The sequence below is a fragment of the Lepus europaeus genome, chromosome X (genome assembly GCF_033115175.1).
Source record: "Lepus europaeus isolate LE1 chromosome X, mLepTim1.pri, whole genome shotgun sequence".
NCBI lineage: Eukaryota > Metazoa > Chordata > Mammalia > Lagomorpha > Leporidae > Lepus > Lepus europaeus.
The window spans coordinates 101,795,913-101,822,229 of NC_084850.1; the positions used below are offsets into that span (position 1 = coordinate 101,795,913).

At 49.4% G+C, this 26,317-nt stretch overlaps 2 protein-coding genes and 2 pseudogenes across 2 annotated transcripts; 1 reads left to right on the forward strand and 3 right to left on the reverse strand.

Moving 5' to 3' along the window:
• Nucleotides 1-531: 531 nt before the first annotated feature.
• On the reverse strand, nucleotides 532-1,905 carry LOC133752806 (UV excision repair protein RAD23 homolog B-like). The gene has a single exon (XM_062183113.1). It carries the CDS (start codon nucleotides 1,903-1,905, stop codon nucleotides 532-534), a length of 1,374 nt encoding a protein of 457 aa, XP_062039097.1.
• Nucleotides 1,906-6,429: 4,524 nt separating this feature from the next.
• Nucleotides 6,430-7,404, reverse strand: LOC133752807 (UV excision repair protein RAD23 homolog B-like). Its single transcript, XM_062183114.1, has one exon. It carries the CDS (start codon nucleotides 7,402-7,404, stop codon nucleotides 6,430-6,432), a length of 975 nt encoding a protein of 324 aa, XP_062039098.1.
• A 3,589-nt stretch (nucleotides 7,405-10,993) lies between these two features.
• On the reverse strand, nucleotides 10,994-12,369 carry LOC133753137 (decapping and exoribonuclease protein-like; annotated as a pseudogene).
• Nucleotides 12,370-23,791: 11,422 nt separating this feature from the next.
• LOC133753297 (decapping and exoribonuclease protein-like) lies at nucleotides 23,792-25,097 on the forward strand (annotated as a pseudogene).
• The last annotated feature ends 1,220 nt before the right edge of the window (nucleotides 25,098-26,317 follow it).

Consider the following 26,317-nt stretch of genomic DNA (forward strand, 5'->3'; position numbering starts at 1 on the left):
AATGTGAACAAAAGAACTAGAAAGAAGGGCATTACATTACCCTGGGCTTACTCTGGATGGAGCCCATTGAAAACAGAAACATAGGAAAAGTGACGACATAGTGTTGTATCCTAGACAGAGGCATCACAGAAAGAAGAAATAATAGGATAGTAGACCACAGAAAGGAAACCTAGGAAAAGTTGAAGTTGCATCAAAGAAATAACGAAAACTACAATTGTGGATGGAGTCCACTGCAAAGAGAGAAACCTAGAAGTGACGTGGTGCTAAACAGGAGAAATGAGGACCTGCAATGGCTGCTGGTGGTGACAGCCTACTCTGCACACTGTGTGGATTTGAGGCATCTGCTGGTTGAAGCAGACAGGCAGGGTATCTCTCCCCACCCTGCATCGTATGACTCCCGCCCCTGCCCCAGCATCTAGTTCTGATGCCAAGTATGGTGAACATAAACCCAAGTCATCCAAAAAGCAGTAGGAGACAAAGTTAGCACAACGAACGGAACGGCGGGAGATGTGAGCCACAGGAGAGTCCCTTTCAGTCCTCCTCCAAGTCCTGCTCCAGGAGAAAATTGGCAGCCCACTCCTCATTCTTCTCACAAGCAAAATATGCTTCAACCACAAGCCCTTCAGGAAAGCCCAAAGCCTTTAACCTCTCTATAGCTGCCAATTCCTGGGGTGTTATTTTAATGTGGCTGCGATCTGCTCTGGCTGCTTCTGCAGTTCCCACACTGTCAACTCCTCCTCCTCTCCTTTCATCGCCAGCTTCTTCCAAAGGGGTAGTTAGCATGTGACTCAAATACCCCTGGTACTGGCTAAACTGCGCTAGTAATTGAGGATTCCGTGGACGTATGCCTTTCAGCACTTCGGGAAGCAATGAAGGTTGGTGCTGAATAATTTGTCTCAACTGTTGAAAGTCAGGGTGACTCTGTAAAAAGTCAAGGGGGTGTCCTCCAGAACCCGATGTTGCAGCTGCTGCACCTGCCGCCACCCCTGAAGACCGACCAGCTCGGTTGTAACCGGCTTGAGGGGGCTCGACCTCGGCCGCACTTGCCCTGTCTCCGGGGAGTCCCATTAAAAGATACTCCACGGCTCTGTGAGGGTTGTTGGAACTGGCTCTCAGGGCTGCAAGGACGTGCTCCCGTTCGTAGCCCATGGACACGATCTCGGCGACCACTGGCTCGGAAGACGGACGTGTCAGCAGCGCCCTTGCTGCCTGCTCAGACGGCTGGGCCCCAGAGGAGGGTCCCGCGATGGCATCATCTGGTGTAGGGCTTGGAGCCCCTGGTGGGCCTGCCGACTGCCCTGCAGCTGGATGTGAGGCACGTGCGCAAGCAGGTGCAGGTCGAGCCGACCCTGTACTGGATACTGACGAGGAGGAGGGTGCACCCGTGGAAGTGGCAGGCCCGGACGTGGGAGGCGCGGACAGGGCACGTGGGGACGTGGCACGTGGGGACGTTGCGGGCACGGACGTGGAATGAGTAGAAGAGGCAGGGGCAGACGTGGCACGCTGGTACGTGGCAGGCGAGGAAGTGGCACGCGGGGATGTGGCGGGCACGGAGAGCAAGGCAGGTTCGCGCGCTGGGGCCCCAGCACCAGCCGATGCTGCGCGGGCAGGGGGCCCGGCCGTGGTGGCAGGCTGGGACTGCCGAGCTGTGGCTGTGGCTGTGGTCGCCGCCTTGGGTCTGGCCACCAGGACCGTCACAGCGTGGTGCTCGGGGATCTGACAGTCTCTGAGCACAGCGTCATCCTGCAGGACGCGGCCCGCATACAGGAGCTGCTGCCCCGCTACCGGAAAGGCCTCTCTGCCCTGCTCGGCTTCAATTTTCTCCTTGAGGGCCCTCACCGTCTGGCCGGGGTCAATGTCGATGTGGAAGGTGAGCTGCGGCCCGGCCTGGAGGGTGAGGCGCATGGCGCCGCCGCGCAGGGCCGCGGCCTGGTCGGCTGCCCGGGCTGGGGCGCGTGCTGGCCGCCGGGCGGGCGGGCGGGCGGGCGTGAGGCCTGGGGGGCGGGGACCGCCGCACTCCTCACTCTGCCTCTGGCTCTGGCTGTGGGGACCCTGCGGGTGCGGGTGCCAACGGCCCTGGCCGGCGAGCTCTGCCCGCGGTGGCCTTCTCTCGTGAGCCCTGGCCTCCGCAGCGCCCGGGCCCCTGGGCTCAAGATGGCCGCCGTGGCTCCGCCAGCCCCCCCCCCCCCCCCCAGAGAGGAGTACCCGTTGCTCCCCGCGTGACGGTGGCCGAGAGGGGCCCTCCCACGCCCGCACGTTCCTTCGCCACCCGTTCGCGGTGCACGGCCTCGCCCGTCCATGCACTCGGAGCGGAGCTCCCGGCTCCTCTGTCTCGGCTTCTGGTGCTTCGCAGCGTCTTTTCCATCCCTTTGGGAGACTGCTCACCGTTCTAGAACTTTCTCCGTTCGCTAACTCTGTACTAAGCTCTTGAACATTGTATGCCTTTGTGCGCATCCATTTTCTGTTCCTGCACGTTGCTCTTTCTGCTCCTTTAAATAGCTGTGCAGTCTCTCTTGCCACCCAAGTGTAAGCTATGCTATGAAATCCCCCATGTTTCACCTCAAAAACACCAATGGGCTAATGTATGCCTCAGCCTCCATGCACTTAACAACGTTCCGAGGATAACTGACGTCTATTTGATATAGTTCCATTTGTTGACTTGTAAAAAGTATTGTCTCATTTTGCAGGTAGAGTGATACAGAGAGGGACAGATATATATATAGAGAGAGAGATTTCCGTGGTATGGCTCCGAGCCCATGTGTACAGAACAGCTGTGGCTGTGCAAGGCTGAAGTTGGAGCCAGGAACTCAACCCAGGTCTGCCTGCTGGTGGCAGGTGCGCAAGCCCTTGGGCCATCCTGGGCTTGTTTCCAGACCCATCAACTGGGAGCCGGATGACAAGCAGGGGAGCTGGGCCTCACTGCACTCTAACAGGGGATGCTGGCTCCCTTAGTGGTTTGCAAACCCACTACAATGGTCCCTTGATATTCTGATTGCATTGACCTATAGAAACTGTACATATTCATGGATACAATGTAACTTTTTATTTATTTATTTGAAAGTCAGAGCTCCATAGAAAGGGAAGGAGAGGCAGAGGCAGAGTAAGGAGAGAGAGAGAGATCCTCTGTCCTCTGCTCCACTCTCCACTTGGCAGCAGTGGCCACAACTGTGCTGATCAGAAGCCATGAGTCAGGAGCTTCTTGCAGGTCTCACACACAGATGCAGGTGCCCAAGGACATGGGCCATCTTCCACTGCTTTCCCATGGCATAGCAGAGAACTGGATCGGAAGTGGAGCAGCCGGGACCCTAACCAGCGCCAATATGGGATGCTGGCACTGCAGGCGGCAGCTAAACCTGCTACGCCACAGGACTGGCCTCCATGTAAATTTTTAAATATAAACTAACCATCTTTATTATTTTTTATTTTAAAATGTGGAGAGACAGCAAGAAAGACAGACAGAGATTTCTCTTCCTTCATGTGCATCCCCAAACCCTGGTTAACAGCCAGGGCTCTTTCACAGTAGCCAGGAGCCAGGAACTCAGTCCATGGATCCCATGTTGGTGTACTTGAGGCAAGAGACAGGGACAGACATATCTTCTATCCACCAGTTCACTCTTTCAGAGCCCACAGACCATGGCTGGCCTGGCTAGAGAGCAGCTCATAGCTCCTTTCCCACCTCCCACATTAGTGGTAGGGACAGACGTATTGAACCCTGCATCCCAGGTGTGCATTACTATGGATCTAGATTTGCAGTGAAGCCTGGACTTGAATCTTTTATGTCCATGTGGGACTGACATCGCTAGAGCAGCCTAAACTAATGGCCCAAGTGCCTGCCCCTCGATTCATCTTTTTGTTGCCTTGTGACGTGTGTTTTCCAGAATATTCTCATACATTCTACGAGTGAGTCTTTTGGTTACATAAGTGGTTTGCACATAAATTGGCCTGTCTATTGCCTGTCCTTGCTTATTTGACCCGTGATGGGTGTTTGCAGAACAGGCACAGCACATTTCCTAGTTCAAATGATTCCTTTGAAAATTGTTGGATGTGGCTTGAAGTTTAACATCTAAGAAGCCTTTCTCCAGTCTTCACTCTGAAACTCCTTCCTGTGATTTATTTAGAAAATCTGTAGTTCTGTCTTCTAACTTCAATCTTTGGCATGTTTCAATGAAGCAACTTTACCAGAATCCACAAATTTCAAGAAATTCAACAACAAGAAAACAAACAATCCAGTTAAGAAATGCGCAGATTACTTGAATAGGCATTTGTCCAAAGAGAAAATTCAAATGGCCAATGGACACATGGAAAAATGTTCGGTATCACAAGCTGTCAGGGAAATGCAAATCAAATCCACAGTGAAGTTTCACCTCACCCGCGTTAGAATGTCTTTCATACAGAAGTCAAGAAACCACAAACCTTGGCTAGGATGTGGGAAAAGGTTCCTAACCCACGGTTGGTGGGAGTGTAAGTTGGCACAGCTGCTGTGGAAGACAGCATGGAGATACTTCAGAATTCTAAATGTAGACCTACCAGATGACCCAAACATCCCACTCCTGGGAATTTACCCAAGGGAAATGGAATCAGCATATCAAAGTGTTAGCTCTACCCACGTGTTTACTGCAGCTCAATTCACAATAGCCAAGAGAGGGAATCAACCCAGATGTCCGTTAACTGAAGTCTGGATAAAGACATTATGGTATATGTACGCTACTGAATAGTACACAGCAGTATAAAATGAAATCCTGTCATTTGACACCAAATGGATGCAACTTGAATCTGTTCTACCTAGTGAAATAAGCTAGTCCCAACAGCAAGTGCCATACAACAGCCTACTCTTGTTGACAGTAATATTTACAGGTGGTCTCAATAGTAATAGATTCTTCTCTAATGAAGTGCTGCATTTACAAATACCAGAAAGGAGATTTTGAAATGCTCGTTTGAATTCTGAACTGGCTCACCATTCAATGGGTTTTTTAGCTGGACGGGTCTTTCACTTACGACCAATTTCTGCCAAAGAAAGGCAATAGAGAGGGGAAGGGAATGTTGCTCTTGTGCATGGGCCTCAAGGGTCATAAATTCTCAATGGGACACGTCCACAACAAACATGCAAGTGTGGCTTTAAACCTTTATTGTGGGGCCCGTCCTGAGGCATTGTAGGCTGTGCCTCCACCTGCTGTGCCAGAATGCCATGAGGGCCCTGTTTCATGTCCCAGCTGCTCCTCCTCCCAACAGGCTCTCTGCTTATGGCCTGGGAAAGCAGTGAAGATGGCCCAATGTTTGGGCCCCTGCACCCATGTGGGAGACCCAGAGGAAGCTTCTGGTTCTTGGTTTCTCACGGGGTCAGCTCCTGCAATTGTGGCCCTTGGAGAGTGAACCACTGGGTGGAAGACCTACTCCTGTCTCTCCCATTCTCTATCTGTTTCTCTAACTCTCAAGTAAACAAATAAAATCTCTTTTAAAAGCTTTATTGCAATAAATATAATATACACAGATATTTGACACGTGTCATTTAAATTCTAATGAAAAACTGGACAAAGAAAACCAAAGCGAACAGCAACATCACTCTACGTATCCATGTACAGTTACTCAAATCAGGCTAGAAAAGTCTGACATACATTCTAATGAGAGAGAACTTTTAAAAGATTAATTATTTATTTGAAAGCTAGAAATACATAAGGCAGAGGTGGGGAGAGAGAGGGGGGAGGGAGGGAGATAGAGACACGGAGGGGAGAGGGAGAGGGAGACGGAGAGAGAGAGAGAGAAATCGTTCAACTGATAGTTTACACTACACATGGCTGAACGGATGGAAGACCACTTTCTTTCTCTCTGGCTCTTGCTCTTTCTCTCACTCTTTCCACCTCTGCCTCTTTGTAACTCTGCTTTTCTATATATACATAAAATATTTGCAAACATTTCATTGGAAGGAAGGGCATTACATTACCCTGGGCATACTCTGAATGGAGCCCACTTAAAACAGAAACATAGCAAAAGTGATGACATAGTGTTGTATCCTAGACAGAGGCATCACAGAAAGAAGAAATAATAGGATAGTAGACCACAGAAAGGAAACCTAGGAAAAGTTGAAGTTGCATCAAAGAAATAACGAAAACTACAATTGTGGATGGAGTCCACTGCAAAGAGAGAAACCTAGAAGTGACGTGGTGCTAAACAGGAGAAATGAGGACCTGCAATGGCTGCTGGTGGTGACAGCCTACTCTGCACACTGTGTGGATTTGAGGCATCTGCTGGTTGAAGCAGACAGGCAGGGTATCTCTCCCCACCCTGCATCGTATGACTCCCACCCCTGCCCCAACATCTAGTTCTGATGCCAAGTATGGTGAACGTAAGCCCAAGTCATCCAAGACGCTGTAGGAGACAAAGTTAGCACAACGAACGGAACGGCGGGAGATGTGAGCCACAGGAGAGTCCCTTTCAGTCCTCCTCCAAGTCCTGCTCCAGGAGAAAATTGGCAGCCCACTCCTCATTCTTCTCACAAGCAAAATATGCTTCAACCACAAGCCCTTCAGGAAAGCCCAAAGCCTTTAACCTCTCTATAGCTGCCAATTCCTGGAGTGTTACTTCAACATAGCTGCCATCTCCTGTTGATGCTTCTTCGGTTGCCGCGCTGTCCACTCCTCCTCCTTCACTGCCAGCTTCTTCACGACCAGCTCGGCTGCTACCGGCTCCAGGGGGCTCGACCTCGGCCGCACTTGCCCTGTCTCCGGGGAGTCCCATTAAAAGATACTCCACGGCTCTGTGAGGGTTGTTGGAACTGGCTCTCAGGGCTGCAAGGACGTGCTCCCGTTCGTAGCCCATGGACACGATCTCGGCGACCATTTGCTCGGAAGACGGACGTGTCAGCAGCGCCCTTGCTGCCTGCTCAGACGGCTGGGCCCCAGAGGAGGGTCCCGCGATGGCATCATCTGGTGTAGGGCTTGGAGCCCCTGGCGGGCCTGCCGACTGCCCTGCAGCTGGATGTGAGGCAGGTGCACCAGCAGGTGCACCCTTGGTAGTGGCAGGCGTGGACGTGGCAGGCGCGGACATGGCGGGCGCGGAGAGCAAGGCAGGGCCGCGCGATGGGGCCCCAGCACCAGCCGATGCTGCGCGGGCAGGGGGCCCGGCCGTGGTGGCAGGCTGGGACTGCCGAGCTGTGGCTGTGGCTGTGGTCGCCGCCTTGGGTCTGGCCACCAGGACCGTCACAGCGTGGTGCTCGGGGATCTGACAGTCTCTGAGCACAGCGTCATCCTGCAGGATGCGGCCCGCATACAGGAGCTGCTGCCCCGCTACCGGAAAGGCCTCTCTGCCCTGCTCGGCTTCAATTTTCTCCTTGAGGGCCCTCACCGTCTGGCCGGGGTCAATGTCGATGTGGAAGGTGAGCTGCGGCCCGGCCTGGAGGGTGAGGCGCATGGCGCCGCCGCGCAGGGCCGCGGCCTGGTCGGCTGCCCGGGCTGGGGCGCGTGCTGGCCGCCGGGCGGGCGGGCGGGCGGGCGTGAGGCCTGGGGGGCGGGGACCGCCGCACTCCTCACTCTGCCTCTGGCTCTGGCTGTGGGGACCCTGCGGGTGCGGGTGCCAACGGCCCTGGCCGGCGAGCTCTGCCCGCGGTGGCCTTCTCTCGTGAGCCCTGGCCTCCGCAGTGCCCGGGCCCCTGGGCTCAAGATGGCCGCCATGGCTCCGCCACCCCCCCCCCCCAGGGAGGAGTACCCGTTGCTCCCCGCGTGACGGTGGCCGAGAGGGGCCCTCCCACGCCCGCACGTTCCTTCGCCACCCGTTCGCGGTGCACGGCCTCGCCCGTCCATGCACTCGGAGCGGAGCTCCCGGCTCCTCTGTCTCGGCTTCTGGTGCTTCGCAGCGTCTTTTCCATCCCTTTGGGAGACTGCTCACCGTTCTAGAACTTTCTCTGTTCGCTAACTCTGTACTAAGCTCTTGAACAGGTGTATATCTCTGTGTTATTCATTTTCTGCTTCCTACAGATGTGCTCTTTGTTACCTGTCATGAAGGGAGGATGGTTGCCGGAGCGAGTCTCATAGCTTCCTCTCCCCAGCTTAGTACAGAAATGAAAAGCCAGGAATCTATTTGCAAAGAGGCAGAAACTTTGTGGCATTGACCAGCGATCGAGAACGTGTCTGGTGCTTCAGAAGACCAGGTGGCACGCCCCAGCAGCACACTGGCTTTGAGGAAGTGTCCTCGGATTTTAAGGCAGCACTATATGTTAATTGAGTTATGCTATTGGGGGTGCCCATTGGACAGGGGGTTTCACATACTGTGCTGTTTTGCTTGGGGCTCAAGGAGCTGGCAGGGTTCTCCTGGAGACCGTCTGTCTCCATAGGGGTCAGCCCCCTCCACTGCTAGCTCTGGGTGGAAGAGCGCAACTCTATGGAAGGCATGGTTTAAACTGCAAGGTCACACAAAATAGCCAGGGTCTCTTGGAGCTGATCCAACTCTCCCCAGGTTCTCATCCCCTTCCCCTGCCAGCTCTGACTAAAGATTGCACCCACCCTGAAGGTGTGATTTAAATCTGCAAGGTCACACATGCAGCACAGGAAGCTGTTAGTAGAGGAAATGCCAGTTTCCTGGAGAGAGTCTTTCCAGCCACAACTGGCAGCCTGCTTGTGCAGGACATTCTACCTGTGTCTGAAGGGGCCGCCAGACTCCCAGGCCCACTGGCTTGCCTCAAATCCCGTCCTTTATAGTACACACCCTACTACCCTGCGGACTTGGGGCATTGATGTCACTCTGGCTACCCCTTGCTGACTTCAGTGGGGGGTCATCTTCTTAAGGGCCCATAGGTTTTGGAAGGTCAGGGTAGTGGTTCCCTGCAGGTTGCTGTGTTAGAATCCAGTCTCCATACAGGGTTTCATCTGAAGGGCCATTTGCTTCTTGATGGATTTTAACCTTTGAGAGACAAATTTGACAGGCCAGTTAAAGATACATGGGCCAAACATTAGACTAAGTAGTAGCAAACAGAATGGGCTCAGCAGAGAAAGTAGCCATGCTGTGGATGCTAACCAAGATTTTAGTTGTTCCCAATCTTGACCTGTCAGGTGGGTTTTACTGAGAAGCTTTTTAACCACACTGCTTTTTGTAGGATGAGATCTGTTCGTGTGTCTACAGCTCCTGAGGTGTTGACCTAGAAGCAAGAAGAGGTGTTTGCTACGGCTATACTCGTCCCTATAGGGCTAGCATGTCTGTGGTCTAGGACCATCTGGGCTGGTGAGTTTAGAGAACTTTGTAAATCTCTAAAACTGAAGCCAACTTCTTAGGCTATGTCTCCCACAGTAGTGGTGATGTTTGAGACCGGCAGGTGAGTACTATCCACTCCATACGTCAGCCCAGTCAAGGATGCTGCCAGGGCAGTCACACCCAGTGTGATCGGGGTCACTGATTCTCTTTTGACTCTGATTTTAGCGTTAGTTTTTGAGAGGGCCTGGTAAGTCTCTTCAATTACTGTTTGGTTTAGAAAGAAGATGATCTCTGAGTTTGGTATCAATTGGTCCAGTGCCCAACATCCTAGGGGTGTAGACATCTTACACCCCATGTCTTTTTAGATAAATTATCGTAGCCCATAAAGAGCATTCCTCTTGGGAGGCAGAGGAATTTGTACTGCTTTGGGCCCACGTTCCGGAGTCTTGGATCATCGGTGATGTTAAGGAGGTCAGTAATCTTATTGTTAAGAATCATATTCCCTCCTTCCTCTACGGTGCTTCTAAGGAATTGATGTTTCTTTGTATGAGTGTGGGTTACATTATCTCTGCCCTGAACACTCTGGAACATTTTAAGTGCTGTTTTGCAAGTTAGAGCAGCTGTAGTTTTATTTTCAGAGATTTTTTTGCAGTTGATGGGTCAAAGATAGAAGGATAGCAATATAGCCCTCCCATATCTACGCAGGAAGTTAGTTCCCCTTCCGATGAGAGCTGGTCTGTGGGGTTAAGGAAGGACAGTTTTTGTTTGGTAACCATCGGGGCAGGTCCATTCCAAGGTTGCTCTTTAAACCACCGGGGCTCATTCGCAGTTTGTAGGGAGGAATAGCATATCTAGCAGTTGCTTATGTTAGTAGTTATACTTGCTACATGAACGAGGGAGTTAGGCTCGATCCTGCCTGTTTGGAGAGAGCCAGTGGCTGAGTGTATCAGTATGATACAGGAGACAGAGGCGATGGTAAGCAGGTGTGTCTTCCCACGAGTGCCCCTAGCAATCCCGTCAGGGATGTAAATCAAGTGGCCAAGACCAGATTTGGAGGGCATCCCCAGTCCTTTGGGGGTGGTTTCACTAGGCCAAGAAATAAAAGTATAAAGAGTACTATCACCAGCACCTAGGAGAGCGAGAAGAATTGCATGGGGTGGCTAGTCAAGGTACTTATCACTCAGGTGTCTTTTTGAAGAGTAGCTTTAGGCCTTCCAGCGATTTACAGGTGTAGGTGGACTCCAGAGGGTCTAGCTGGTCTAAGGTCTCTGGTACTGGTGTGGTCTCAGTAGCTGTCCCCCCCCCCCTTTTTTTTTTCCTCTGGAATGGTATATCCAGGTGTCTATCCCAGAGATCTTAATAGTGGAGGGGATGGATAGGATGACAGGGAAGGGCCCTTCCTAAAATGGCTTATGAGTCCCCTTCTCTAATGCCCTTATCAAGACTAGATCTACAGGGAGGAAGAGGGGCTTTCCTTCTCCTGGAGGGGGGCCCTTGTGTAACTCACATATGCCCACTGAAAGGCTGACAGATGAGTGACATAGTCAGTTATCCATTGGGCCTCTTCATCTACAACTATGGCATTAGTGAGAAAAGGTAAAGTTTTTTTTTTTTTTTTTTTTTTTAAAGGGGATGAGGCCTAGGCTTCCGGGGGTGTTGCGAACCCATATTATGGCTAGATTTAGAAGCTGCCACCAGGGGGCTTGTACCTCCTGAGTTAATTTTAAAACATGTCTCTTTAGAATACCACTGGCCTTTTCAACTTTTCCTGAGGACTGAGGGTTCCAGGCACAGTTGTATATATTTTTTTCACTTAGAAATATACCTTTATTTGTGCACATGGAGACAGGGCCAGCCTCTCTAAAGCATTAGTCCTTGGGCAAAGGTGTCTTGGGGGGCGATGGGAGGTCCTGGGTCATGGCTTCCACGTACCATGTGGGCAAGAAGGCATAGGGTGCATCTTGGTGTACAGACACGGTGACTGTGCCACCAGGCTCCCAGGAGAAGAGGTGGACGAGCCTGGGGTCATCCTGGATGACTGTGCTCTGGGCAAAGCCAAGGGAGGCGGCACAGAAGTTCATGCACACAGAGGGGTTCCAGCCGTCACGGTCGTTCCTGACGTACTCAAACATCTCCATAGTAGGGAAGGTCTTGAGGGAACAGACGACACCCTCCGGGTTCCGGAAGCCGGCAACAACACTGGGGACCCCTGGGAGGAACGACTGAGCCCACCATTTCAGAAGCTTGTGTCTGTAGAAGCTCCTCCACTGGCCAAGGCTATGCATCTCCTTGGAGGTCTTAAACTCCACGTAGCAGGCCAGGGGCTGTGTGGATGAGGCCTGGGGGTCCGTGCAGTCCACCTCCCCGGAGAAGAGCAGAGGGTGGTTTCCCAGACGGCTGCGTAGCACAGAGCAGAAGGCCACGTTGGTGTTAACCTCCCCAGAGGGGTCTGGGGAGCCTCCAGGTTTGTCTGCACACATGTACTGCTCAAACTTGTACCCCATGTACATGAGCTCCCGGAGGAGGGGTGGCCGAGTAAGCCGCTGAGCGCGAGCAGCTGGCGTCTCCACCTCACTCAGGTACAGTGTCCCCTGGAACCGGGAAGCTGCTAGCTGCCAGCCTTCTTGCCGCTCATACGGTGTCGTCAGCAGTTTTGTCAGGTGCCCCCGCCACGTCACTATAGCCCCTGCTAGCCAGCCTGGACCCCCCTCCAGCTTGTCTCTGTGTTCCAGGAGCCAGCGTAGCAAGTGGTCCAGTCCCTCGCGGATCTCCTCATCCCGAGGCTAGTATCGATCAGGGTACCCATCTCTGAGGTCAAAGTCAGGGCCTGGACCATTGGTGGGCGGGGGGCTGTAGTAGCGCAGTGCGCGGGCATCTCCGTGGTGCTGGCGTTGTGCATCCAGGGAGAAGCAGCCCAGCTGGGAAGGGCTCCGGTAGAAAGGGAAGGGCCCAGAGTAGAGGGTGGGGTCTGTGGGCAGTGAGAGCGCTGGGCTGGGGAGTTTGTTCCGAGGCTCAGCTACTTCTGTCTTCTCGGCTCCTCTCTTGGTCCCTCTCCGCTCCATGGAGTTCTGGGGTGGGAGGACAAGTTTCCATTTTACAGAGGAGGCCTCAAAGCCCTCCAAACTTGATTTCTACCTCCGCCGAACTATGATGTCAGGGCAGGCATAACAAAAATCAAAAAGGGACGGGAAGAGCACAGTTGTATATTAAAGTCAATTCCTAAAGCCTGGATGATTCCCTGGGTGACCTCTGATTTAAAGGCTGAGCCATTGTCACTCCATACGGAGTGAGGAATCACAAAACATGGAATAATCAATAATTTAGTAAAATTCTTATTATTTTAGTCACCTTTTTACATTACAAGCAAATGCCTCAACCCATCCTGAGAAGGTATCAACCAAGGCCAGCATCATTTTGTGTTTCTTTTTTTTTTTTTTTTGACAGACAGAGTGGACAGTGAGAGAGAGAGAGACAGAGAGAAAGGTCTTCCTTTACCATTGGTTCACCCTCCAGTAGCCACCATGGCTGGTGCACTACAGCTGGTGCACTGCGCTGATCCAAAGCCAGGAGCCAGGTGCTTCTCCTGGTCTCCCATGGGGTGCAGGGCCCAAGCACTTGGGCCATCCTCCATTGCCCTCCCGGGCCACAGCAGAGAGCTGGGCTGGAAGAGGGACAACTGGGACAGAATCCAGTGCCCCAACCGGGACTAGAACCCGGTGTGCCGGCGCCGCAGGTGGAGGATTAGCCTATTGAGCCGTGGCGCCAGCTCATTTTGTGTTTTTTAGTTCCCTGCGTGTGGGTGAAGTCCTTCTGCCAATCCTCAGCTAGATAAGTGTCCTTTTGTTGTTTTCCTTGGGGGGGGGGGGCACTAGCCTGTTTTTAGTGTTGAATCACAAGCAGATCTCATATCCCTGTATCACCCGTTTGACTGTCTATGATAACTTTTTTCCTGTAAACAGGCGCTAAACCAGAGCCAGGGTGTTGTTTCTTCCCAGATGATGCATCTGGTGGAGGGTTTTTAGGACCTTCCACTGGACACTTCGTGGCAACCAGAGTGGTCCATCCTGGGTAATCTACCAACCTTGATGGTCAAGACTGCATCCTGCCTCTTACCCCTGTAAGTTTTCTGAGTGTAAGAGGGCCTTTCATGTGGTAATAAAGCTTCTTCCCATAAAACCATGGCCTCAGAGATTTGTGAAATGGCAGCCTGCTGGGTTGCCTTATCTGCCAGTGTGTTTCCTTTTGAAACAGAGCCCATATCCCGTTGATGTCCTTTGCAGTGCATCACAGTGACCCTGGGTGACAGAAGGATTGCCTCAAGTAAATTGAGGGTTTCAATCCTCTATTGGTTGGGGATCCCCCTGAGATTAGAAGTCCCCTCTCTTTCCAAAGTGCTGCATGAACATGCAAGTTAAGGAAAGCTAATTAGAGTCAGTATAAATATTGACTGACTTGCCTTTTGATCATCTTAGGGTGGCTGTTAGAGCAATAGGTTCTGCTAGCTAAGCATGATGGAAGTGGGAAGTATATGGCTTCTATCACTTTTAATTCTGAGGTGACAGCATACCTGGCATATCAGATCTCCTCCTAAACCAGTAAACTGCCATCAGTAAACAACTCCCAGTCTCGGTCAAGAATGGGTTTATCTGTCAGATCAGGACGAGGAGTCCCATGCTCTGGTAGGGTCTCCTCACTTGAATGGAGGTTTTTTCCCATTTTTTTTCCAGGAAGAAAATAGCCAGGTTTAAAGCAGGGAACTTTTTAAAGCATATTTCGGTCCCTTCCGTGAGTGAAGCTTGGTATCTAAGGATGTGATTATCTGACAGCCAGAGATGTCCCCTTCTATCTAGAATACTCCTGAGGTCCTGTGGGGACAAACAATGAGGGGTCTTTCCAGAGTGAATTTTTGAGCCTCTGGGATTAAGAGTTCCACAGCTGCCAGGGCTTTCAAGCAGGCTGGCCATCCCTTAGCTACTGGGTCTAATTGCTTACTTAGATATGCGACTGGCTGGGTGCTCCCTCCCCGGTTCTGAGTTAGGACTCCCAGGACAACTCCCCTTTTTTCGTAGGCATATTAATCAAAGCTTTCTTGTGTGGGGAGATCTGGTGCTGGGGCTCTGCTTAAAGCCTGTTTTAATTGATTAAAAGCTTGTTTTTCCTCTGGAGGCCATTCAGGGAGCTTAGCATTTCCTTGGGCCTCTTGAAGAACTCGTAGAGGGATCTAGCTAACACTGCATACCTTGGGATCCAAATCGGACAATAACCTGTGGCCCCAAGAAATCCTCGTAGTTGTTGGGGGTTTGTGGCAAGAGAAAGCCCAATATTGGCTGGATGCTCTCCCCTCCTAGCATTCTGATATTTCCCTCTAGTATCATTCCCAGATAAGTCACTTTGAATTCACTTAACTGTGCCTTGTCTTTGAAGACCTTATGGCTCTTCTGGGCTAGAAAATTGAGGAGGGACCTGGGAGCTAAATCACACATCTCCTTCAACAGGCCACTAAAAGGTCATCCACATACTGGAGGAGGGTAGCCCCAGAAAATTGCCATTCGTCTAGATCCTTAGCCAAAGTCATTCCAAACAGGTGAGGACTATCTCGGAACCCCTGTGGGAGGACAGTCCATGTCAACTGCCGTCCTCCGCCTCTCAGATCTTCAAATGCAAATAGAGGTTATCTCTGGGGATGTAGAGGGATGCAGAAAAGGGCATCTCTTAAATCAAGCACTGAAGAGCATTTGGTGTTACCAGGGACTTGGGTTAAGAGGGTGTAGCGGTTAGGAACTACTGGGTGCCATGGGACAACGGCTTCATTTATCAGTCTCAGATCTTGTACTAGTCACCACTTATTGGCCCCTTTTCTGACCTCTAGAATGGGTATGTTGTATGGACTCGCACACTCTACTAGTAATCCAGCTCTACTAACTGGTTGAAAATGGGCTTTAGCCCCTCTTGGACCTCTGGTTTCAAGGGTATTGCCTTTTGTCTTGGGTAAACTGAGGGGTCTTAGAGGTGGACAACCACAGGTTTGGCTGAGAGAGCCCGACCAACTGTTTCCCCATCTGTCCACACAGCAGGACCAATATCTACCTCAACTAAAGGAAAGCAGCCATAGACCTCAGAGGGAAGAACCAGGCCTACATAGCCTAAGCCAGAATGTCCCTCCCCAAGAGAGGTGCTGGGGCCTCAGGGGTTATCAGGAAGTACTGGTGGAAGTGGAAGTCATCCCAGGAGCAAGCCAAAGGCTGAGTAAAATACCGTTCAAGAGGCTGGCCTGATTTGCCCTGAATGGCTAACTTTTGTGTGGACCTAGGCCCAGGAGAAAAGGGCAAGGCTGAAAATCTAGCACCAATGGCCAGGAGAAATCTGACTGTGAGTCCACCATCAGAGAGGTCCAGGGCTCCTCGGTGTGAACCCAAGTGGTGGGAGCCTGGAGAGTAGGCCCTGGGACCCGTCGTTGGGAGTTCTGGTCCAGTAGCCCCTGCTCCCTTCAGAGCCTGGGACACTTGGATTTCCAGTGCTCCTTCTTACAGATTGGACAGGGTCTAGGAGGTGGTTTCTTTTGTGCAGGCTTGGGAAAGTCCTTTTGAAAGTGTCCCGCCTCCCCACATTTGAGACAGGCTCTTGATTTATGGGCCTTGCCCGAGGTGGCTACACCCATAGCAGCCAAGATTTCCCCATGGCGCCTGTTTCTCCTTTTCCCGGTACCTATTGTATTAGACAGTATTAGCCACCTGAAATGATTGGTCCAAAGAGGACTTATCAGGATCTGCCATTAACTCTTGGAGCTTCCTTTATATATCCAGGGCAGACTGGGTCAGGAATTTGTTCTTAAGGACAGCTTCTCCATCCACCATTCCAGGGTCCAGGTTAGTGAATTTAAGCATTGCCCTGTTGAATTTTTTTCGGAAGGTCACAGGAGGTTCAGATTCCCCCTGCTGCACAGCCGTTAATTGCCCACAGTGAAAATGTTTGATTTTTGCTCATTTTAGCCCTTTAAAGATGCAGTAAGTATAATGATTTTGTTCCCCCTCATCCCTCTCCTACCCAAGATCCCAATCAGGGATTTTAGTGGGGACTACCTCAGCCCCTATTCGCATTTTTACACAGTTTTTCTGTTTTACACGTTGGGAGTCATAATAATCGTTGCCTGCCTCCCGTGCCTTTGCTAGCACTCTTTCTGTCTATGGAAGTTAGCGTCTGATTGAGGAGTAAAGTGACATCTTTCTCTGTCAGATCGTATAATACTTTAAGTTGTTCAAAAGCCTCTATTTACTGCTCTGGGTTGTCTGTGTAATCTTCCAGGTCTTTTTTTTTACCTCTAATAATTTAGCCAGAGAAAAAGACACAGTGCTAACCTCTGGGCCAAATTCACTAACTCCCACCACCTGCAAGGGAAACAGTCCATCTCCTTGCATACTTTGGTAAGGCCGAGGTGCCTTACTCCATCTGGGAGTTGGCCTAGGATAAGGGGGACAAGGTTGATCTTGGGGCTTTAGGGATGAGGGGGCTCTGGGAATGACCTTGGAGACACCTCGACTGGTTTTTCTTCTTCCATACTCAGCTTGCCTCCCACGGACTGCACCAGCACTTTTTCTATGTTACAGTTTTGGAACAAGTCTGCGTGTTCTCTAAGACAGAAGAACAGTTGGACATAAGGAATTTCTCCCCACTTGCCTTCACACCTGTAGACAAGATCGAGTTGTAGTATGGTGTTATAATTGAGACTTCCCTGTGGAGGCCAGGTCTCCCCGACATTAAATGGGTATTTGGGCCAGGCCTCAGTGCAGAAGAAATTAAGGACCTTCTTTTTATTTTTTTAACTTTTATTTAATGAATATAAATTTCCAGTGTAAAGCTTATGGATTACAATGGCTTCCCCCTCCCATAACTTCCCTCCCACCCGCAACCCTCCCCTCTCCCGCTCCCCTCTCCCCTTCCATTTGCATCAAGATTCATTTTCAATTCTCTTTATATACAGAAGATCAATTTAGTATAAAGGTTTCAACAGTTTGCACCCACATAGACACACAAAGTGAAACATACTGTTTGAGTACTAGTTATAGCATCAAATCAAAATGTACAGCACATTAAGGACAGAGATCCTACATGAGGAGTAAGTGCACAGTGGCTCCTGTTGTTGACCCAACAAATTGACACTCTAGTTAATGGCGACAGTAACCACCCTAGGCTGTCGTCATGAGTTGCCAAGGCTATGGAAGCCTTCCAAGTTTGCCGACTCTGATCATATTTAGACAAGGTCATAAAAGACAGGGTGAGGATAGTAACCAATGATCCTAAGAGTGGCATTAACCAGGTCTGAACAATTATACAGCATTAAGTGGGGAAGAGGACCATCAGTACACACAGGTTGGGAGTGGAGCCATTGGTGGTAGAGTAGAGGTTATGATTACAAAGGAATGAGGCCCAAGTACGCTAGACAGGGTCTAGAACAAAGGACAGAGTCATTATTAGAGGAGCTAAGAAAGGTGCTGTCTAAGCTACAATTAAGTTTTCTGATTGAGAGGCAAATAGAACCTGATAGAAGGGGCTTGATAATAATCTGGTGGGCTTTAGGCCTTGTAAGTTAAGAGGCCCAGACCTATCTATCTCTTCACATGGGGTATATCCTAAGGGAGGTGTGAACCTGCTAGGGGAAGGCACTCTGTTGACTTTCATTACTTGGCTGGCCTGGGAGGAGAGCTGGCCAGGTAAAGGCAGGGGGCACCTCTAACAAGAAATTTACAGTTCTGCCTGCAATGTTGCTGACCCTACTTGACCACACCCTCAGCTGCAGTGGTCACTTTGGAAGTTGGGCTGAGTGAAGGGCTTTTCAGCTTAGAGCCAATAAGATCTGTGGCTCTGACCTGGGCATCCTTCGACTCCAGGGCAGGTCCATTTCCAGTGATCCAACTCTTGGCAGAGCTGCCAGGGCTCTTCACAAGCTGACTTCTGCTGAAGCCCAGGCTTACCACATTGAAAGCCACTGCAGTGGACTGGCCTGTTGGGTCTCCTTGAGGGCAGATCACTGTACAGATCAGCCATTAATAGGCCTGCCACCCATTGCTTCTGATGCCTAGCTTTCTGTTCCTCCTGGTTTTTGTTAAAGCAGACCAGAGGATGCAAGTCAAGGGAGTGCCCATGTCCGATCTCTAATCTTCGGTGGCCTGAACTACAAGTCTATAGTCACAGGCATGTTCTGTAGTAGTTTTTCTAAGGTAGACAATGCCCATGAGGAAAATTATATTCTCACTTTAAAACTTTCTTTCCCTTTGGTCTGAAAGGGAGGTTTTTTCTACTTACTGTATACTTTGCTGATGGCGAAGTGAATCTAGCTATGAGATTATTATTTAAGTTCTTATTTTGGCTATGCTATTACAGAAAAATGTTAGCCATCTCTTTTATAAGGTCTAAAGATTAAATTGTGCGTCCTACAGATTCCTTCATAATAGAATTAGTTTCCTACCTTGAAGAGAATAGAGAAATGAAAGAACAAGTTGGGCTTAGAATAGAGAAATGAGGGAGCAAGTCCTAGATCGCTTGCTGACAATAGCAATATCACATGAATACTTAGCAAACCGTTTCAACCATTAGATAACAACTTAAGAAAACATTTACCAGAAGGTCCAATGCCTTCTATAAATTTTAAGAATCATGTATTTGAAAACACCTCTTAAATATCTAACATGGTGTAGTTTGTTTAACCAGTAAACTTAAGCACAACCATATAAAATGTTTTTAGTTTCTTTCTACCAACAAGTTTAAAACATATGATACACAGATTCAGGTCACACAAATTAAAATGTATCTTTGATTGATTTTAGCAGCTTAAATTTATGGACAATCTTATCTATAAGCCATTTAAAATAAAACTCTTAATAAAATTTCCCCATGTGGACATACAATATGTACACACATATAACATAGCATAATAGACCAATATAGCAATTTTAATAATAGCTTTTAAAATCTTTAACTCTTTTTGTAGATTGCCAATTGATTTGAATTGCTTTTTTAGTAACCTCAGTTAACCATACTTTCTCTCAGTTGGTACTGTTAATACATTATTGGCTTCATCTGTTTACAGAGCCATCCCAAAGTACTGAATACAATGGAAGTGGCTGGGAAAAGTCCATAGGAACCTATAGGAGGACAGCTACACACAGAACCAACAACGCTTTAGTTTTATGAGCAGCAAATCATATATAACTGTGGATGACAAAAGACTTTAAGTTGCCATGTTTAAAATTATAAACTCATAGACCAAATTTGATCTTGTTACAAGGTGATTATTCAAATCTTTGAAAATAAGCACATATTTACATAACCCATAGCTCTTAATAAAAATTCAGCTGTTTTTGAACAATTAGAATTTAACAGACATCAAGAGAACATAATAGATTACTTTAACACATTGATTTAACAGAGCATCAGAGTTTAATTCTATGTCAAAGAGAAATTGAGCTTCCTGTGATCTTTTGCTGTGAGGTTTCCTTCCTTTACCTTCTTTCATATTGGTGACCATGTTTCTGTGTTTCTGTGTGTAACACATCTTTAAGCATCTTTTGCAGGGCAGGATGAGTGGCAACAAATTCTTTCAGTTTCTGTTTGCTATGAAAAGTCTTAATTTCACCTTCATTCACAAATGAGAGCTTTGCAGGATATAATATTCTGGGCTGGCAGTTTTTCTCTCTTAGTACCTGGGCTATGTCTCGCCATTCCCTTCTAGCTTGTAGGGTTTCTGATGAGAAGTCTGCTGTGAGTCTAATTGGAGATCCTCTAAGAGTAATCTGACGTTTCTCTCTTGCACATTTTAGGATCTTTTCTTTGTGTTTCACTGTGGTGAGTTTGATTACAACATGTCGTGGTGAGGATCTCTTTTGGTCATGTTTATTAGGGGTTCTATAAGCTTCCTGTACTAAGATGCCTCTGTCCTTCTCCAAACCTGGGAAATTTTCTGCTAGTATGTCACTGAAAATGCCTTCTAATCCTTTCTCCCTCTCCATGCCTTCAGGAACTCCTAGAACTCGAATGTTGGGTTTTTTAATAGTATCCTGTAGATTCCCGACAATATTTTTTAGATTTCTAATTTCTTCTTCTTTTCTTTGGTTTGCCTGTTTCCTTTCCTGTTCTCTGTCTTCTAATTCCGATATTCTCTCTTCTGCTTCGCCCATTCTGTTTTTAAGGCTCTCTAATGTGTTTGTCATTTGATCTATTGAATTCTTCATTTCATTATGATTTCTCATCACTATCTCAGTTTCTTGTTCCACTAGTTGTTTCATTTCATTTTGATTCCTCCTTAATATTTCATTTTCACGAGAGAGATTTTCTATCTTGTCCATTAAGGATTTCTGTAGTTCAAGAATTTGTTTTTGAGAACTTCTTAATGTTCTTATCAATTTTTTGAGATCCGCTTCTTGCATTTCTTCTATCTCATCATCTTCATTATCTTGCATTGGGGTGTCTTTTTCATTTGGGGGCATCATAGTGTCTTCCTTGTTCTTGTTACCTCGATTTTTGCATTTGTTGTTTGGCATGTTGGAGATATTTGGTTTCTTCACTGTGGTGTTTTTTCTTGTTACACTATGGCTCTATATTAAGTGGACTGTCTGCTTTCGGTGGAGCCTTAGAGGCTTGAGATGAGTGTGGACTGAGAGCTGTGTTTGGTTCCTCAGGGCTGAGGGTGTGTCAAAGATGACACTCCCAGGTTAGGCATGGTAAATCTCTCTCTCTTTTTTTTATTCAAAAGAGAAGTAATTCCACACAGCTGAATGTACTTGGAGGTAGTTAGCAGGCAAATGATATACCCACAGGAGCCAGAGATTGGAAGCTCTTTCCCAAGGACCACACAGGGAATCTCTGCTGCCCTCAGTGTGGGCTCCAATTCTCCTGCAGTCTCCCACTGGGTTGCCAAGTTAGATGCTAATCTCCTGTTATTTCACCCCTCCCCCCAGAGTCAGGTGTTTCTGCTAGGCTCAGGGCCGGTGCAGACCTGAGGTCGCCCTGCTTATGACGTATGTCCAAAATGGTGCCTGCTCTTTGTCTTGCTCGCCTTTGAGAGGTGAGCGGAGAGAGAGAAACTCGTGTCCATATCGGTCACTTTTTTTTTTCCTCTCTCTCTTCTAGTTAGCCTGGTGAATTTTTCCCCACGGAGTTTCAAGCCTCGTTCCCTCTAGTCTCCTCTTTCCGCTTGCCCGCTGGTGTCTAGGGCTATGGAGGTTCGGCTCACCTTGCGTTCCAGCGCTGGTGCGTTGAGTCTGCCGCTGGTGTCCCGAACTTGGGCTTCCACGCTCTCCACGCAGGTCCACTGTGAATCACTAGTTCTGGAAGAGTTTCCTCTGCTGTTTCTTCCCCTACTCTTCTTTGACCCTGCAGTATCTCCACTTATATTAACGTGTGTCTTGACGAACTATCAATGTGCTCCCTTCCTATTCCGCCATCTTGCCGCTCTCCCCAACTACAAGGATTTCTTGGGGCCACAGGTTATTGTCCGATTTGGATCCCAAGGTATGCAGTGTTAGCTAGATCCCTCTACAAGTTCTTCAAGAGGCCCAAGGAAATGCTAAGCTCCCTGAATGGCCTCCAGAGGAAAAACAAGCTTTTAATCAATTAAAACAGGCTTTAAGCAGAGCCCCAGCACCAGATCTCCCCACACAAGAAAGCTTTGATTAATATGCCTACGAAAAAAGGGGAGTTGTCCTGGGAGTCCTAACTCAGAACCGGGGAGGGAGCACCCAGCCAGTCGCATATCTAAGTAAGCAATTAGACCCAGTAGCTAAGGGATGGCCAGCCTGCTTGAAAGCCCTGGCAGCTGTGGAACTCTTAATCCCAGAGGCTCAAAAATTCACTCTGGAAAGACCCCTCATTGTTTGTCCCCACAGGACCTCAGGAGTATTCTAGATAGAAGGGGACATCTCTGGCTGTCAGATAATCACATCCTTAGATACCAAGCTTCACTCACGGAAGGGACCGAAATATGCTTTAAAAAGTTCCCTGCTTTAAACCTGGCTATTTTCTTCCTGGAAAAAAAATGGGAAAAAACCTCCATTCAAGTGAGGAGACCCTACCAGAGCATGGGACTCCTCGTCCTGATCTGACAGATAAACCCATTCTTGACCGAGACTGGGAGTTGTTTACTGATGGCAGTTTACTGGTTTAGGAGGAGATCTGATATGCCAGGTATGCTGTCACCTCAGAATTAAAAGTGATAGAAGCCATATACTTCCCACTTCCATCATGCTTAGCTAGCAGAACCTATTGCTCTAACAGCCACCCTAAGATGATCAAAAGGCAAGTCAGTCAATATTTATACTGACTCTAATTAGCTTTCCTTAACTTGCATGTTCATGCAGCACTTTGGAAAGAGAGGGGACTTCTAATCTCAGGGGGATCCCCAACCAATAGAGGATTGAAACCCTCAATTTACTTGAGGCAATCCTTCTGTCACCCAGGGTCACTGTGATGCACTGCAAAGGACATCAACGGGATATGGGCTCTGTTTCAAAAGGAAACACACTGGCAGATAAGGCAAACCCAGCAGGCTGCCATTTCACAAATCTCTGAGGCCATGGTTTTATGGGAAGAAGCTTTATTACCACATGAAAGGCCCTCTTACACTCAGAAAACTTACAGGGGTAAGAGGCAGGATGCAGTCTTGACCATCAAGGTTGGTAGATTACCCAGGATGGACCACTCTGGTTGCCACGAAGTGTCCAGTGGAAGGTCCTAAAAACCCTCCACCAGATGCATCATCTGGGAAGAAACAACACCCTGGCTCTGGTTTAGCGCCTGTTTACAGGAAAAAAGTTATCATAGACAGTCAAACGGGTGATACAGGGATATGAGATCTGCTTGTGATTCAACACTAAAAACAGGCTAGTGCCCTCCCCCAAGGAAAACAACAAAAGGGCACTTATCTAGCTGAGGATTGGCAGAAGGACTTCACCCACACGCAGGGAACTAAGAAACACAAAATGAGCTGGCGCCACGGCTCAATAGGCTAATCCTCCACCTGCGGCGCCGGCACACCGGGTTCTAGTCCCGGTTGGGGCACTGGATTCTGTCCCAGTTGTCCCTCTTCCAGCCCAGCTCTCTGCTGTGGCCCGGGAGGGCAATGGAGGATGGCCCAAGTGCTTGGGCCCTGCACCCCATGGGAGACCAGGAGAAGCACCTGGCTCCTGGTTTTGGATCAGCGCAGTGCACCAGCTGTAGTGCGCCAGCCATGGTGGCTACTGGAGGGTGAACCAATGGTAAAGGAAGACCTTTCTCTCTGTCTCTCTCTCTCTCACTGTCCACTCTGTCTGTCAAAAAAAAAAAAAGAAACACAAAATGATGCTGGCCTTGGTTGATACCTTCTCAGGATGGGTTGAGGCATTTGCTTGTAATGTAAAAAGGTGACTAAAATAATAAGAATTTTACTAAATTATTGATTATTCCATGTTTTGTGATTCCTCACTCCGTATGGAGTGACAATGGCTCAGCCTTTAAATCAGAGGTCACCCAGGGAATCATCCAGGCTTTAGGAATTGACTTTAATATACAACTGTGCTCTTCCCGTCCCTTTTTGATTTTTGTTATGCCTGCCCTGACATCATAGTTCGGCGGAGGTTGAAATCAAGTTTGGAGGGCTTTGAGGCCTCCTCTGTAAAATGGAAACTTGTCCTCCCACCCCAGAACTCCATGGAGCGGAGAGGGACCAAGAGAGGAGCCGAGAAGACAGAAGTAGCTGAGCCTCGGAACAAACTCCCCAGCCCAGCGCTCTCACTGCCCACAGACCCCACCCTCTACTCTGGGCCCTTCCCTTTCTACCGGAGCCCTTCCCAGCTGGGCTGCTTCTCCCTGGATGCACAACGCCAGCACCACGGAGATGCCCGCGCACTGCGCTACTACAGCCCCCCGCCCACCAATGGTCCAGGCCCTGACTTTGACCTCAGAGATGGGTACCCTGATCGATACTAGCCTCGGGATGAGGAGATCCGCGAGGGACTGGACCACTTGCTACGCTGGCTCCTGGAACACAGAGACAAGCTGGAGGGGGGTCCAGGCTGGCTAGCAGGGGCTATAGTGACGTGGCGGGGGCACCTGACAAAACTGCTGACGACACCGTATGAGCGGCAAGAAGGCTGGCAGCTAGCAGCTTCCCGGTTCCAGGGGACACTGTACCTGAGTGAGGTGGAGACGCCAGCTGCTCGCGCTCAGCGGCTTACTCGGCCACCCCTCCTCCGGGAGCTCATGTACATGGGGTACAAGTTTGAGCAGTACATGTGTGCAGACAAACCTGGAGGCTCCCCAGACCCCTCTGGGGAGGTTAACACCAACGTGGCCTTCTGCTCTGTGCTACGCAGCTGTCTGGGAAACCACCCTCTGCTCTTCTCCGGGGAGGTGGACTGCACGGACCCCCAGGCCTCATCCACACAGCCCCTGGCCTGCTACGTGGAGTTTAAGACCTCCAAGGAGATGCATAGCCTTGGCCAGTGGAGGAGCTTCTACAGACACAAGCTTCTGAAATGGTGGGCTCAGTCGTTCCTCCCAGGGGTCCCCAGTGTTGTTGCCGGCTTCCGGAACCCGGAGGGTGTCGTCTGTTCCCTCAAGACCTTCCCTACTATGGAGATGTTTGAGTACGTCAGGAACGACCGTGACGGCTGGAACCCCTCTGTGTGCATGAACTTCTGTGCTGCCTCCCTTGGCTTTGCCCAGAGCACAGTCATCCAGGATGACCCCAGGCTCGTCCACCTCTAATCCTGGGAGCCTGGGGGCACAGTCACCGTGTCTGTACACCAAGATGCACCCTATGCCTTCTTGCCCACATGGTACGTGGAAGCCATGACCCAGGACCTCCCATCGCCCCCCAAGACACCTTTGCCCAAGGACTAATGCTTTAGAGAGGCTGGCCCTGTCTCCATGTGCACAAATAAAGGTATATTTCTAAGTGAAAAAAAAAATATACAACTGTGCCTGGAACCCTCAGTCCTCAGGAAAAGTTGAAAAGGCCAGTGGTATTCTAAAGAGACATGTTTTAAAATTAACTCAGGAGGTACAAGCCCCCTGGTGGCAGCTTCTAAATCTAGCCATAATATGGGTTCGCAACACCCCCGGAAGCCTAGGCCTCATCCTCTTTAAAAAAAAAACAAAAAAAAAAAAACTTTACCTTTTCTCACTAATACCATAGTTGTAGATGAAGAGGCCCAATGGATAACTGACTATGTCACTCATCTGTCAGCATTTTAGTGGGCATATGTGAGTTACACAAGGGCTCCCCTCCAGGAGAAGGAAAGCCCCTCTTCCTCCCTGTAGATCTAGTCTTGATAAGGGCATTAGAGAAGGGGACTCATAAGCCATTTTAGGAAGGGCCCTTCCCTGTCATCCTATCCATCCCCTCCACTATTAAGATCTCTGGGATAGACACCTGGATATACCATTCCAGAGGAAAAAAAAAGGGGGGGGGGACAGCTACTGAGACCACACCAGTACCAGAGACCTTAGACCAGCTAGACCCTCTGGAGTCCACCTACACCTGTAAATCGCTGGAAGGCCTAAAGCTACTCTTCAAAAAGACACCTGAGTGATAAGTACCTTGACTAGCCACCCCATGCAATTCTTCTCTCTCTCCTAGGTGCTGGTGATAGTACTCTTTATACTTTTATTTCTTGGCCTAGTGAAACCACCCCCAAAGGACTGGGGATGCCCTCCAAATCTGGTCTTGGCTCTTGCTTTACATCCCTGACGGGATTGCTAGGGGCACTCGTGGGAAGACACACCTGCTTACCATCGCCTCTGTCTCCTGTATCATACTGATACACACAGCCACTGGCTCTCTCCAAACAGGCAGGATCGAGCCTAACTCCCTCGTTCATGTAGCAAGTATAACTACTAACATAAGCAACTGCTAGATATGCTATTCCTCCCTACAAACTGCGAATGAGCCCCGGTGGTTTAAAGAGCAACCTTGGAATGGACCTGCCCCGATGGTTACCAAACAAAAATTGTCCTTCCTTAACCCCACAGACCAGCTCTCATCGGAAGGGGAACTAACTTCCTGCGTAGATATGGGAGGGCTATATTGCTATCCTTCTATCTTTGACCCATCAACTGCAAAAAAATCTCTGAAAATAAAACTACAGCTGCTCTAACTTGCAAAACAGCA

What these genes read in the sequence shown, in the direction of transcription:
- LOC133752807 (XM_062183114.1), bottom strand. Translation starts at nt 7,404, where the DNA reads ATGCGCCTCACCCTCCAGGCCGGGCCGCAGCTCACCTTCCACATCGAC.
- LOC133752806 (XM_062183113.1), bottom strand. Translation starts at nt 1,905, where the DNA reads ATGCGCCTCACCCTCCAGGCCGGGCCGCAGCTCACCTTCCACATCGAC.